The sequence below is a fragment of the Pogonomyrmex barbatus genome, unplaced genomic scaffold, assembly GCF_055798465.1.
Source record: "Pogonomyrmex barbatus isolate J1 unplaced genomic scaffold, ASM5579846v1 scaffold5, whole genome shotgun sequence".
Lineage (NCBI taxonomy): Eukaryota > Metazoa > Arthropoda > Insecta > Hymenoptera > Formicidae > Pogonomyrmex > Pogonomyrmex barbatus.
Window position 1 is genome coordinate 10,654,291 of NW_028297149.1, and position 16,513 is coordinate 10,670,803.

The window sequence follows — 16,513 nt, forward strand, 5'->3', positions numbered from 1 at the left end:
ATTTATTAAAAATTAAAACATATGTATTACAGTATGAATGTTTAAAAGAATTAAAGACTCTATATATATATATATATTTTTTATAAATATTTTATTAAATTTGTTATTATTATGTTACAATTATTAAAAATATTTATTCATTATTACTTAATGTTAGTAGGGTATTCTTTAATACACTAATAATTTTTTTAACCTAAAACATCTTGAATTAATTGTTTATACCGTAGACATTATTTAGAGTTGACTTTATCTTAAATATAAAACAAAAAATATTTTAAATACACTAATAACGTATTATTGATTGTCCAACTTGATATTAAAATAATGCATCAACAAAGATATTTGCTACATATGTCAGAATATATTAAATTACAAACTAAATGTTCTTTGGAAATGGTAATTAACAATAAAACTGATATGATTTGCAATTGCGTTTATTTTAAAGCAAATGCTTAACTTTTCACACATATATATAACATGTTAATATGTCACATGTTAAAGAGAATTTATTATATCTAAGGTATCTACTAATGTTTTTCGAAGTTGTATTTAAATAATTTAGTAATGATGAGCTCAGTTTCATCAACGATTTGTCCTGAAATATAAATATATATTTTTTAATAAAGATATTAATAAAGATATTAATTTCTTAATTAAGCATGATTTAAAAGTAAAAAAATTGTAGTATTATATTTCTATGTAAAGATTTAAACAAACTTTTTTAATTGTATATTTAATTTCTATTTTAATGCATTTTATTGCATTAACTATAGATTATCTAATTAAATAATAATTACTTGAATGATGATTTTTATTATCGTAAATGATAAACAATAAATATATTATTAACTAATATTGCAATATTAAAGCAATCGTACAAAAAAATGGCTTATATATGTAAAGAATATTAAAAAATACCTTTAAGATGTATAATTAAATCAAATTAAATTATATATAATTAAATCAAATTAAATCAAATTAAATCAAATTAAATCATTTACACATACATTTATGTATTTTTAGCTGTAGTTATTGCTGTAGCTATTGCTGTAGCTAAAGCTTCGGCAAAAGCTTCGGCATAAGCTTCGGCTAAAGCCTCAGCAGTTGCTTCTGCTTCTGCAGTGGCAGTTGCAGTAGCAGTAGCATCTGGATTAGCTCCAGCAGTTGGAGTGGCAACAGCTTCAGCAGTTGGAGAACCATAAGCAGTAGCTTCAGCAGTTGGAGTAGCAAGAGCAGTGGCTCCCGCAGTTGGTCCTCCATTAATAGTTGGGATGATAATTGCGACAATAAGTGCAAATCCGCACAAGAGGATTGTAGTCTTCATATTGATTTCTTTTGTTTGAAATTACTTTATGTTACGTTATGTTGCGTTATATTGCCTTTCCTTAGCTTGACTGAGAATTTATAGAAAAAAATTGTGCTTTATTATCTACGTAATAAAGTATATCAAAAGAATAAAAAAATAGTGTGATATTAATTTTAAGAGGATTCTAAAGTAAATACATAAGAAAAATTGACAAAAATATAACATGTATTACAGTAAATCCATGTTACATTTAATCAATAAAACGATTTTAAGATCCTCTTTATGACGTAAAGAGAATGCATTAATTTTATTAAATCTTTATTACTATTCCATAATGTTTTCGTGACGTCAATGCCTCAAAAAGTTATCTTCAAAGATAACATTTTCTTTATGTGTTTATCGATATCTTAAAATTGTTAAAAATTGAAAGAAAATTAGTGTATTTGTACGTTTAAACTTAATATCATTTAGTAATCGGTAGTAAAAGTATTATAAAAAAATCGTCAGAGTAATAAAATAAATTTTATTTTAAATAAGTACAGATAATCTAAAGTTTAATTTTATTGATAAACATTGATATGTTAATATCATACGATTTTATATGACGTTCATTGATATGAAATGTAAGTATGCAAGTATGCAAATTGAGTATGTAGCGATTTTATCGTAACTTTATTGCATATAATAAACAAACGTTTAAAAAATTTAATATATACATTGTGAGGTATTATCTACGCGCATTATCTTTTACGTATTTCATGACTTAATCATTATTTTGTCGGTAATCTAACGATATAGATATCATGAAACTTTAATAAAACAAAATTATATAAAAAATATTACTAATTGATAAAAATAATATCTTCTCTTAGAAGTATATTAGAAGTATATTGTTCACTTTTTACGATTGTTATTCTTATGATAAATGTAGCTGTCAAAGAAACTACGCTTAAAATTATATTGTTAAATAATATATTACTAATCTTTAATAACATTCTATCAAAAATAAAATTTTACTGTTACGCAGCATTGTTAATATGTAAATGTCAAATTTCTCAAATTTTTTCGAGAAAACGTAAAGGCAAACAATAAATAAATTAACTAAAAATTTAAATTTTATTTATTGTTTAATTTATGTAAAATTTGCAAATAATGTTAACTATTTATTATATATAATATATATTATTTATTCAATTATTAGTCCAATGTTTTAATAATTTTATGCTTCAAGTTTGTGATTGTATTTCAAACTATAATATTAATAATAATAATAAGTCGACGAAAATTATTACACATTCTTACTGTTATCATGCATCGCACAAGCAATATTTAACATAAAAAATATTATCTAAATTCGTGCAGTACGTGCGAAAAGAAATCAATTTTTCTCAAACTGTTATTGTTGTTATCTTCAAGAGTAAACATAAAACTTGCTTTAAGTGTGCTTTATTTAATAAGACAGAGAACAATGGAACTCAACTCAAGAATCCTGGCATTACAAAATTCGCAACTCGGTAACTTTACTATTTAATTCCATTGCAATTATTGCTTTAGTTTATAACAACCGACATTCCATGTGAGGTAAATCCATTCACAAATACAACTCAGATGCTATTATTTTATAAGTTGTTAATATTACATTTATATTTAGTAATGAGAATTTTCTATCTGTCAATTAGAAAGAAGTAATATAGAAATTGAGATATTCTACGTAATGCTATATCCAATTTGCTGGATGTAAAAAGAAGAAATTCAACTTGACATAAGCAAAAGTGTTTCTTTCTATAAATTAAAAAAAATATTAATCTCTGTTTTTTTCACATATAAGATATTTTTATTTTATATATATATATATATATATATACGCAAAGTCATTGGAAATTCGTATTCCGCGAACACATGATCTCGTATATTATCATGTCACTTTTTTGTTTTACTCATTGATAAAGAATTGACATTGTTTATACATTGTTTCTTCAGATAAAGCACATATCGAGAGCTATATCGCTGAAATTTCTAAATATTAATGATATCTTCTCTCGACGACGGAAATAATGCATCAACCGCTCGAATCTGTCCTTTTTCTTGACTATACAATAAAGGTTTGAAGAGAAATTTTATTTTATGCGTCATAAAATCACATCTCATACCACGCTATCGTCGTCAAACCATAAATTGCGATGCGTTCGCCATGCATTAGTGATAAATGATAATTATACCTTTGTAGCGATCTTGGTTCTAGACTCGTGTCGCGGCCCACGTGTACCACATAGCTATAAATAATTTTAGCGATGCCCTTGCCGATCTCATCTTATTATGATTATTCAATTCATGATTATAAATCATGTTATATATAATATTAGAATTATTCGCGATTGGAAATTAAAATTTAGTAAGGCAAAACATAAAATTTGAAAATACGCAGTAAGGTGATATATTTACGAATATCAATTGTTATTACATTGCAAGATAAGTTTTACTAATCATTAATTTATTTACTGATTTGATGAGTTTTATTATTCTTACTAATATATTCGACAATTTAATTAATTATTATACTGCACATAAAATGTTTTCATTCATGCAATATTTTATAAAATATGCGGAAGACATCAAACTTATAAAATAAAATCTTATCTTTATCTTCCCCGAATAAAGAGATCTTTCTTATTTATTTTTAATAATGATCTTTATTAGATTAATAATCAATGATCAATCGAACTTCGATTTTCGCGGAAAAGCACACATCAAAAAGTACATATAATTTGTCAGTGTGTATAAAAAACATATGTAATCCATCATATCAAATCTTATTTTATCTGATACGATATGTACAGATGATGCATGTCATAGAATGTTTCCTAAGATATTAAGGTAGCTAATAATGATGAAATATCATAAGAGTGAATCAATTTTATCTTACACAAATAAATCGTAAATCAATTACATATGTTAATTATGAGACTATTTGCACTCTCCGAATGGTACATACTTGCAACATAATTATGTATTAATACACGTACATTCAAAGAATTTTTACAGTATCTAATTTTAATTTAGAATCTAATTTTGTTGTATCTAATTTTTATTTAGAGTCTAATTTTGTAGTATCTAATTTTTATTTATATGTTCCTATTATGCTCCTTTTATGCAACATTTATTAGAACACAAGAATTACAAGGAAAAATTTTCAAATTTCATCTTGGAAACATATGTACAAATAAATAACATATCGTGTAAATATTTTGAGATATATCCTAAAAATATAGTTATGATATATCGTGTGGATATCCCGAGAAAATACCTCAATGATATATTATATAAATATTCTAAATACATCTCGAGAATACGCACATCTTTTAGACATCTTTAAGACGCTATATTCTTTAGAAAAATATAATATATGTTAATAATAAACTAACTGTTAATAAACTAAGCTTAAAAATATATAATGTTGCCAATTGTACATTAGTAAAACTAAGGAATCTTATTTCGTATAGAATGTGCAATTCTTTTTTTCAGAAGAACTATATAGATAAACTTTTACATCAGACTAATACTTATTAACAACATCGGTAATATTTATTTTCTTTGAGAATTATATCGATGCGATATTAATATTGTTGGATGTCAGGTTTCGTAAGAGATAAATTTGTTAGAATTTGTGATTCCCACGCCATCAGATTTAGTATAAATTTATTTCTGTACGACGTGTGTCCGCGAAATATCGACGTGTCGATGTTCGAGAGACGCGTGATACAACGAGATGTCGATTTGATTCAGGCATCCGCGTTTCGCCAGAATTCTAGTCTGACAACTCTTGTACAACTGGCATGCAGCTTTACATCGCCTCTCTATGCTCCATCAGAATGTATTTGTATACCCACGTATTCTCTGCGCATTCATTTTTCTGCATTCTACACGCATTTCCACATATCGCAAAGAAATTCGCGAGGAGAATAAACCCCAATGCTCATAAATGCATGCAAGTACGAATTCCAAGAATCATCATCGCAACGGCAAAATTTCTAAACTAATAAATTTAATTAAAAAAGAATGGCTCATCTGTAGACAAATTATAAAATTTAGTTCAAGACCAACATAATCTCAGAGTGCATATATACAATTATCTTTTTTTTTATACTTTGTCTTTATTTCTAACATTTTTTTCTTGCTCTTATCTTCTTTGTAAACAGAAAAAATTCCTTAGATTTGGTCTTTTAAAACCAAATTATTGTGATATCCAGAGTTTATGGAAAATCAGAATTATGGAGAGACTCATTTTTTGAAAAATTGATAAAAAAATTTATTTTTAATTCAAAGTTGTCTCATCTTTATTTTTAATGAATTATTCTTCAATACTGAAGATGTAATACTACGATTACGATTCTAACGTCTTACTCTACAAACTTTGGTGTATCAAAAATACATCACGCGCTTTCGCCGCATAAATCTAAATGACTTTGATCTATCGAGGAAAGTATAATTAGCGAAACGCGGAAACACGGCTGGGATCCCCGCAGTGGAGCATTTTCTTGACACATTGCTACGTCATTATAGTGCCATAAATTTGCTTTATATATCAGTTGCATTCCGTACCAATATTGCAACATGGATGAGACCTGACGGCTGTGCAACCATTTAATCCACCATTTATTGATACCGAGCAGATATTCTTATCTCATCGATACACTTTTATATGACGTGTGATACACGTGATCAGATATTGATGCGTGTCGATTAATTGCTGCGAGAATTTTACGGAATAACTAAAAAGAAAGTAAGATAAAAACACAAAAACATTGAAACATATATCGTATTTTTAACGTTACTAACAAAGATTACAGTTTACCCAGCATTGCATTGCATTTGCCAAAACAGATTGCATTGTTCTTTTAATTCCATACCTCCTTTCACGGAAGAGTCAATTTCGAGCGAGTAAAAATTTTACATGTAAATTTTACAAGAGTTGTGCGTGTTTACGGTTTAAAGGGATGTGTGACGATGCGCAGTGGAGGAAGAAAGAGCGGAGGCGGAGAGATGAGAAGAAAGAGAGATTACCGTTCTAGTGTCTGCGAGAATTTTACGGAATAACTAAAAAGAAAGTAAGATAAAAACATCGAAACATACATCGTATTTTTAACGTTACTAACAAAGATTACAATTTATCCCAAGCATTGCATTGCATTTGCCAAAACAGATTGCATTGTTCTTTTAATTCCATACCTCCTTTCACGAAAGATTTTGAGCGAGTAAAAGTAGTGTGCGAGCAAAAAGAGCCGATTTAGCACGGCGGGGCAAAATTTGAAGAAACACGAAGCGTAACGCGTTGACGCCGGGCAACCGGCGGAGGCGGCAAGGATGCGCAAGCATCCGCGAGCATCATTGTTATTCCACGGCTTAAGCGTGGGAAGCGAATACCTTCATGCTCTGACGAACACCCACAGGGTTCTCCCCTTTCACGACGTAATCATTCCCTTAGTTTTACCGCAGCTCGTATCGTATTCGAAGTCACTTGAAAAAATAATTACTACCTCTGATACTTTGACGCTCGAATTTGCAGATCGAAATAATCTAAGAAATAATCAAAAAATGATCGGATCGATAACGTGATTGTGACGCGGTCCATTTGACGATGATATATATATATATATATATATATATATATATATATATATATACTTGTTGTTAATCAAAATAACAAGATGAATAATTTTTCGTTTTCACTTTTCACGCAAGAATGACTCATGTGAGAATGTACGTATAATGGAAAATTATTTATCTATTTCCTTGTAATAAATTTTTACGATTTTACAAAATACGGAGTTTTATTTTGTGCAAAAGAAAGACCAATATCTCAAATAATGATATTATATCGGTCGTTGAGAGTTTGTGCAAATAACTAGTATCAATAACTAATATCAATAAAAGCAACAACGTCATCTTCGACAATAAAATAATCTGCAAGTCAATTACATTATCTTTTAATTATTTCATATCCGGGATTTTAATAATATTTCTTTTATTTCATTATTTAATTTAATTTTATTTAATTACTCATTATTTCTTGTAATGTTCTATTAACGAACAAAATAATTGATTAAAAATCAGCGATTGAATTAAGCGATTTAATTACCCTAATGGAAATTTTCGTTGCGATTCAAAAGCATCGGCGCGAATTGGACGGTCGTAAAAGTTGATCGAGAAGAGATAAACGCATGAATGATTTAAACGAGTCAATAGACATTTAAATAGCATTGAAAAGGTCGAAATGAGAAAAATTTTACAGTAGCACAAAGAGATCATTGTAAACAACAAAGAGATAAATCAAGCGTTTATTACAACTTGTGTAAATATGTTATTTTCAAATAATTTTCAAATAATTTTTCCATGAGCTTTATTTTAATCAGAAGTTCATATAGTGCCTACGTTACTGAAAATTAATTCCGCTTTTCTTGCAAAAATGTTAATTGGATATCGTTTTAACAGAGTAATTTAATTTTTTTACATGGATGCGCGCGCGCGCATTTTAAAATATTTAAATTTTTTTAACTTCCAGCACGTCTTGTTATTTAATCAGTAATATATGTAGCATGTTATAGCATTTCTTTGTTGGTTCTTTGATTAGCATATTCTGTGTTTGTTTTTATTATAATTGCGGTACTATGAAATGACCAAGATGACGTATAGCACTAGCTTGCGCTGACCTAACGGTCGCGCAGTTTTCTCGCTTGAATGCGCGAAAAATGTGGATGTTACGGTAACGTGTACTCCTTGTAATGTTAACTATAATTCGTAACTGAACTGAAAATGTTTCTCCGCGCGCCAGTCAAGCGACGTCACACTTAATCATCCATGAAAACGGCTGCTTGCTAAGAATTCATCCTCAAATTTAGTTTTGAGCTATATATATATCGTCTAGTTTAATAGTTCTTTGCTAATATTTAAGGAATATTTAACAATCTTTTTCATTGCACATATGTAAATAAATACATAAATAAATAAATAAAACACATAAATATATATATATATATATATATTTATTTATTTATGTATTTATTTACATATGTGCAATGAAAAAGATTGTTAAATATTCCTTAAATATTAGCAAAGAACTATTAAACTGGACGAAGTTAAAGTATTTAACAATTATCCTTTTAACTAAAAAATACTTCTAAATACAATAGAATATATTTTATTATTAACGTTATCGTATAACAATCAATCTCATTAATAATTCTTTTGATAATTCTGTTTGATAATTCTTTAAAAATTTCTACTATATACGATAAGAATATTTCTTAAAAAAAATCTTCTTAAAGAAAATTGTTTGTTACTGAGTCTTAATAAAACTTGCGCAAATATTGAGAAAGTAATTAAGCTCATGCATTTTTTGTTTTTATTATGTTTTTAATATGTATGATGACATTTTACTTGTGTCTATGAAAGATCGAATTATTAACGATATATTTTTCTAGTATTTCTTCGTCGCGTAACAAAAAGCATAATTGCACCAAAGTATTAAGGACAAATCCCTGATAATTTATTTTTCGCATCTTAATCACATCTCGGAAATGATAATATTGTTGGAGCTTGATAATCTAAGCATTTATCGCAATCACCTGTGTAGTGAATAACGATGATAACGTTACAAAGTGTATCCAGATTTCTCCAAGTATCACGGCATTTCTTAGTTTGAAGTATTTCAAGTCACATCAAGGATGGCGAAGAAAAGTTATTCCTTTGTGATCACTATCTTAGTAATTGCATTCGCTATTCTTTACTCAGGTATGCGATATAAATTCTTAATAATTTATTCGATTGCATTAGCAATTTTGTAATTAATGGAGAATCGCTAAGTGTCAAATAGTGTGTGTTTCCAATTTCATATTAAAAAATCAGCAAGCACGCACGTTTTTTCAACTTTATGTGAAGTTGAAACCAGATTAAATAAGCGAGCATGAGTATACAACTCGCTTCAGTAAGTACAAACGATGCAATTGTTCTAATTTTGCATTAGTTCATTTGCGTTCGCTTGCTTACATGGTCTAGAGCTTTAAAAAAATTGATGATAAATCTGTAAAAAATTGTTTTTATCTATCTTATTATTTGACATATTATTACTTAATATTTAAAAATAATTTTTAATATTTGAGAATGAGTGAAAGTCTTGACAATTGTAATAAGAATTTTATATATTTATAACTTCTAGTATTTAGTAACAGTTAAAAACGTCATGACACATGTATATTTATAACATAAAAATCTATCATTTATGTAATATTCTTTTATTATAAAATTTATTTCATGATTATCAATCATCATCTATTACTATATACTTAATATGAAAACTAATAAAATAAAAGATATTGCCAATGCAGCAATAATATAATTAATAGAACTGTGAAATTTTTTATTAAAATAATATAAATTAATTTTACATAAGAAAGAATTTTTATTAATTTATTATTTTATTTTTTTAAAGGAGACGCATTGAAATGTTACAAGTGCAATTCGCTAGAAAATGAGAATTGTGCAAATGGACCACTATCAGACTCATTGATTGTAGAGTGTAAATTATCTTCATCAACTGTTCCACCAACTACTACATCGACAACCACTATGTCGACAACTACTACATCGACAACTATTACGTCGACAACTACTACGTCGACAACCACTCCGGCGTCGAACACTACGTCGACAACTACTACGTCGACAACCACTCCGGCGTCGAACACTACATCGACAACCACTCCGGCGTCGACCACTACATCGACAACCACTCCGGCGTCGACCACTACATCGACAACCACTCCGGCGTCGAACACTACGTCGACGTCAACTATTACGTCGACTATTACATCATCAATCTCAACACCAACCAATCCGACGACGACAACCTTATTACCAACTATTACATCAACCACTTCATCAATATGGACTGATTCGACGATATCGACTGATTCGACATCAACCGGCCCAACGTCGACTGATTCGACAATATCAACTGACCCGATGTCGACAAATCCAACGACATCAACTAATCCAACGATATCGACCAATCCAACATCGAGCGATCCAACGACGATGTCGACTGATCAAACGTCGACTAATCCGACGACATCGACTGATCCGCCAACATCGACCGACTCGACATCGACTAATCCAACGTCGACAAATCCAACATCAACTGATTCAACGATATCGACCAATCCAACGATGTCGACTGAATCGACGATGTCGACTGATCAAACGTCGACTAATCCAACGACATCAACTGATCCGATGACATCGACCGATTCAACATCGACTGAGCCAACGACATCGACCGATGCAACATCGACAAATCCAACGACATCAACTAATCCAACGATATCGACCAATCCAACATCGACCAATCCAACATCGAGCGATCCAACGATGTCGACTGATCAAACGTCGACTAATCCGACGACATCGACTGATCCGCCAACATCGACCGACTCGACATCGACTGATCCAACGTCGACAAATCCAACATCAACTGATTCAACGATATCGACCAATCCAACGATGTCGACTGAATCGACGATGTCGACTGATCAAACGTCGACTAATCCAACGACATCGACTAATCCGATGACATCGACCGATTCAACGTCGACTGATCCAACGACATCGACCGATGCAACATCGACAAATCCAACGACATCAACTGATTCAACGATATCGACCAATCCAACGATGTGGACTGAATCGACGATGTCGACTGATCAAACGTCGACTAATCCAACGACATCGACTGATCCGATGACATCGACCGATTCAACGTCGACTGATCCAACGACATCGACCGATGCAACATCGACAAATCCAACGACATCAACTGATCCAACGATATCGACCAATCCAACATCGACCAATCCAACATCGAGCGATCCAACGATGTCGACTGATCAAACGTCGACTAATCCGACGACATCGACTGATCCGCCAACATCGACCGACTCGACATCGACTGATTCAACGTCGACAAATCCAACATCAACTGATTCAACGATATCGACCAATCCAACGATGTCGACTGAATCGACGATGTCGACTGATCAAACGTCGACTAATCCAACGACATCGACTGATCCGATGACATCGACCGATGCAACATCGACAAATCCAACGACATCAACTGATCCAACGATATCGACCAATCCAACATCGACCAATCCAACATCGAGCGATCCAACGATGTCGACTGATCAAACGTCGACTAATCCGACGACATCGACTGATCCGCCAACATCGACCGACTTGACATCGACTGATCCAACGTCGACAAATCCAACATCAACTGATTCAACGATATCGACCAATCCAACGATGTCGACTGAATCGACGATGTCGACTGATCAAACGTCGACTAATCCAACGACATCGACTGATCCGATGACATCGACCGATTCAACATCGACTGATCCAACGACATCGACCGATGCAACGATGTGGACTGAATCGACGATGTCGACTGATCAAACGTCGACTAATCCAACGACATCGACTGATCCGATGACATCGACCGATTCAACATCGACAAATCCAACGACATCAACTGATTCAACGATATCGACCAATCCAACGATGTGGACTGAATCGACGATGTCGACTGATCCAACGATATCGACCAATCCAACATCGAGCGATCCAACGATGTTGGTCGACATAATGTCAAACAATCCAACAACACTGACTGCATCGATATCGAATCTCAATCCGAGACTATCTGATTTGACGTCAAATGATTTCATAGCACGGACCGACACAATAATGCCTGTTCAAGCAGCATCGTTTCTGCAAAAAAACCCGAATGGTAAAAACAATTAAAAAATAGAATTAATATTTTTTCTTGCTTCTTTTTTTTTTCTTTTGCAAAATTATGTATTTTGTGTATGTATAAAAATTTAAATAAATTTTTGTATTAATTATTTTTTAAATTTTATAAAGTTTCTTTATCATATACAAATCCAAAACAAAATACTTACTATATATTACTATATATTACATATTTACAAAATGTTTTATTTTTAGCTGTGGTACACCCTAGACTACGAAGAAGCATTTTTCCGAATATTCAAGAAAATGCAGAAGAAGAATGGAATTGTGCAATAATCAAATATAGTAAGTATTTAATAAATATAGATTTAAAATAGATTTAATTTTTTATTTCTATAATATTATTTGTATAAATAGTATTCATAAAAGTATTACATATAGCTTTTTTCCTTGGTCACATATTTTCAAAGATACGAAAAAATTTACCTGAGTTAATTATTAGAGTTTACAAAAATCCTATCTCTATTATCAATATATTTTAAGAAATTATCAATTCTTATATGAAAATTATATATATATGTGTACATATGCATACATTATTAAACGTTAATATATTATTTACACATATAATCACTTCAATAGCGTATTCCAATATACAATTTATATATTATAAGTATTCTTTTGCATAAATAATAATAAATATTATTTTTTTAGAATACAGTAACAAGACTGAAGCTATCGAGCGTAAGTGTGTTCTTTCCAGCTATACGTGTCCTGAAAATTCTATTGATAAATGTGAAATACAAAAGAAATGTGCTTCAGACGAATGTAATAATGCTAATAATAGTGCTAATATAGTATCAATTAATATGGTAACTTTGACATGGCTTATACTCACATGGTCTACTGTATTTATTTTTTCGGATTCTTAATTTTTTGAAATTTGAAATATTGTGATGTCATTTTATCATATAATGCATCTTTTATAAGAATCTTCTAACAAGAATTCACGTTATATTAAATTTTTGTAAATAAAATAGACGAGGTTTTTTATTAAAAAAGAAATAAAAGAAAAATCGATAATGTCAAAACGAATAGAGTAGTTATCGCAGTTTACGAAACTTATATCCATCAATGAAAAATTAAACAAGATATATTTTTGCAATAAAATATAGAGATTTGATGATTGTATTATATTATACTATGTATATTTATACTACGTTATATATGTTATTATATATTTATATTGTATTATATATTATAAAGATCTTAACTTTTTTCTATTATGTTATATTTTATATCTATATATTACTCTATTTTATTATATCATTTTATTATATCATTATTTATAAAATATCTAATCTAAACTTACGAATCATTTGTCGCAATTTTAAATATATATTTGAAAAAAAAGTATCGGAAGGATTGGGCATTGCAAAGATGGTATGGCTATGTACTTTTCATGATATAATGATCATGGACCTAACACGGTTTCAAGGAAGCAGTCAATACTTAGCACATAATTATGCATGAATAGACTTTTAAATTTGCAGATTGCATCTTTATGAGCATTTATATGGAAAGCTAATGAGAATGTCTTTATGTAATTATTTTTGTGATCTCAAATGTTGCTTATCGATAAGCAAAGATGAATATCAATATGTTTCTAAAAATAGATTATGATAAATTTCTTTTTTAAGTTTTAACAATTTAATATTTCAATATATTTGAATTATATATTTATAATCACAATTTTGTTTCGCAATAATTAATACAATTGTTATTAAAAAAATCTTTTGATGTAAAAGTAAATCTTTTCTAGTACATTAAGTATTGTAATAATTTTTATTTTGATATTAGATAAATAAAAAACTTCTATTCTTTTTTGCAAAAAGTACATATAAATTTATTATAACATATATTAACACGACTTTTTTTTATTTGTTAGGATTAAATATAATGTAGGAGATGTTTCTTTCTAATACTTAATCGTCTATCGATACAATCATACTACTTTTCCGGAATAACATTGATATTTTATGTCTGTTTAATTCGGACAAATACGCATTCGATCAACTGAAGAACCTTCAGGCGATCCCATACTTTACTGCTAAACACTCTCAACTGAGCTATGTATTTGCACTTTAAGACGTCCATAACACACGACGTTACCGGAAGTGCGGTAAACGGAATTGCGTTACGCTTACATGGATAATACCGGGGAGTTAGCAAGGACGAAATTTGCGGGACTTGAGTCTTGCATTTCAGCAAACTTTACTTTTATCTAAGAAATATTATTTATTAAAAGATAATTACGTAATTATTATTAAATAATATTAAAATTTTATTATAATAATAATAATACAAATTTACAATAATAATAATGTGTAATGTGTGAAAAATTCTACAATTATAATTTTATATAAATATTAAAAAGACTATTTAAAAATTGCGAATTGTAATTTATATACAAATATTAGTATGCGTTTCTAAATGTTGTTTCAAAATTGTTTTGTGTTATTAATGATTATATAATATAAAGAAAAAATTCATTAGAAACATTAATATATTTTATTGCTTGTATTACGTTTGCAAAACTGTTAATATTATACTGACAAGATTAAATTCTGTAAAAATTTTCAATAGATAATAAATTGTAATATATACAGAGATATAATAATTAAGCTAATGCATTTCTCATTTTTTAACAAATATTGTGCTTATTATATTTCATTCACACGTCTGTTAAAAATTGATATTTGTTAATAAAATATTTTTACGTTTTCGTCAGTCTTCGAAACGATAACGGAAATCGCATGTTCGATAATCTTGTACAGTTATGATAACTTATCACGATACTGATTTCACAGTTAATCATAGACCGCTTCGATACCGAAACGGATATATTCGCTAAAAGTTCCGCAAGGTGTAGTCGGATTTTCGACATCGATATCGTGCAGTTTTTGATTCGACGTGACTCAAATAGAGGTGCAGCAAAAATGCAGGGTCTTCATCGTCTTTTTGTGATAACCATATTGGTTATATTATTAATTATTCATTCAGGTACAAAAGATGTAAATTTTCGATAATTTCTTTGACGATTTTTTTATTATTCTTTAAAAATTTTAACAATCTTTAAAAATATTTTAAAACCTTTTTAGCGATGTCTATATCATTTCCCATTTTTTATTCGTTGTTATTTTGTTTGTTCTTAAGGTGACGCACTCAAATGTTATAAATGTACGTCGGAGACAAGCAAAACTTGCGAAAAAGCACCGACCAAAAACGAAACGGAAGAGTGTTATGATCCTGTCTTAAAAAATAATTGTATAACATATGAATATGGTAGGTAGCTAAAATTAAAAAATACATACCTTAGACTTAACGTTAGATTTTACATTAAAAATAACTTACACAAGTAATGTTTCTTAAAATGCAAGTTGTAAAAAGAAATCTTCTGCTTTATTTTTAATGATCTGCTATCATTAAGATGAGAAAAATTTATCAATTCTTCTAATACATTATTTTAAGAAAACTTATCACAATTTTTTTATAATATTCCAGTTTTTTTCAATCTTTTTCATCAATAATTTGCAGAAAAAATTCAAATATAACAGTTTTAAGCTATTTTTTGAAGTGTTAACAATTATATAAAAATGCTCCTTATAACTTAAACAATAGAATTTTTAAAAGTACATTATATTTATATATTATTTTTACAGATTTTTATAGATTTATTAGAAAAGTAAAATTTGTTTTTTTTTTTAGATGTAAAGAACACTACTGCCATCGGACGAGGTTGTTTTATTGCTGGACAATGCAAGTCAATTTTTAAAAAATGCATTCACGAATGCAGTACAGATTTATGTAACGCTTCCACCAGCAACACAGTATCAATTGTCACAATAATAGTCTCGGGACTGATCACACTGTTATGGAAGATTCAATAATCTTTTATAGACAATTCTTATATGTCATTAAAATCTGTAATCTTGTTATATATTATAATATAACATTTTTTTCCTTATATATTTCTATCTCAACATTTTTTTTTTTTTCAAGAAATGTTTTCCTTTTCTTATAATACAATATAAAATTCTTCGCTCTGCATTATTTTAATTTATATTAATTGTTACAATGAATGCTACATAAAAAATATTTAAAAAATTCTATTAAACATGTAATTTAATATTATATGATGTATGAACATGTTATTTAATGTAACTGGATTTTTAAATAAAAACTTTATTAAATTATTACTATAAATATTATTATTGGTATTGATTATTTAACTCTTTATATTTTAATCAATACATATAAATTATAGATTTTTGTCATATACATAAATATATAAATAAATAAATAAATATATATATATATATATATATATAATATGTA

General features: G+C 29.0%; 3 protein-coding genes across 4 annotated transcripts; 2 read left to right on the forward strand and 1 right to left on the reverse strand.

Moving 5' to 3' along the window:
* Positions 1 to 418: 418 nt before the first annotated feature.
* LOC105431349 (uncharacterized) lies at positions 419 to 1,403 on the reverse strand. Its single transcript, XM_011645480.3, has 2 exons — positions 1,008 to 1,403; positions 419 to 595 (listed from the first exon to the last, which is right to left on the reverse strand). The coding sequence occupies exon 1, from the start codon at positions 1,322 to 1,324 to the stop codon at positions 1,010 to 1,012; it is 315 nt and encodes a 104-aa protein (XP_011643782.2). The 5' UTR covers positions 1,325 to 1,403; the 3' UTR covers positions 419 to 595; positions 1,008 to 1,009.
* Positions 1,404 to 2,676: 1,273 nt separating this feature from the next.
* Positions 2,677 to 13,401, forward strand: LOC105431351 (uncharacterized). Of its 2 annotated transcripts, XM_089081573.1 has the most exons (5): positions 2,677 to 2,820; positions 3,287 to 3,408; positions 9,792 to 12,152; positions 12,371 to 12,460; positions 12,830 to 13,401. In XM_089081573.1, exons 3-5 carry the CDS (start codon positions 9,929 to 9,931, stop codon positions 13,045 to 13,047), a joined length of 2,532 nt encoding a protein of 843 aa, XP_088937699.1. In that variant the 5' UTR covers positions 2,677 to 2,820; positions 3,287 to 3,408; positions 9,792 to 9,928; the 3' UTR covers positions 13,048 to 13,401. The 2 variants fall into 2 exon arrangements, with proteins under 2 accessions (XP_088937699.1, XP_011643783.2); XM_011645481.3 differs by lacking the exons at positions 2,677 to 2,820; positions 3,287 to 3,408 and adding an exon at positions 8,910 to 9,094.
* Positions 13,402 to 14,963: 1,562 nt separating this feature from the next.
* On the forward strand, positions 14,964 to 16,381 carry LOC105431352 (uncharacterized). The gene is made up of 3 exons (XM_011645485.2): positions 14,964 to 15,178; positions 15,332 to 15,460; positions 15,884 to 16,381. The coding sequence occupies exons 1-3, from the start codon at positions 15,115 to 15,117 to the stop codon at positions 16,063 to 16,065; spliced, it is 375 nt and encodes a 124-aa protein (XP_011643787.2). The 5' UTR covers positions 14,964 to 15,114; the 3' UTR covers positions 16,066 to 16,381.
* The last annotated feature ends 132 nt before the right edge of the window (positions 16,382 to 16,513 follow it).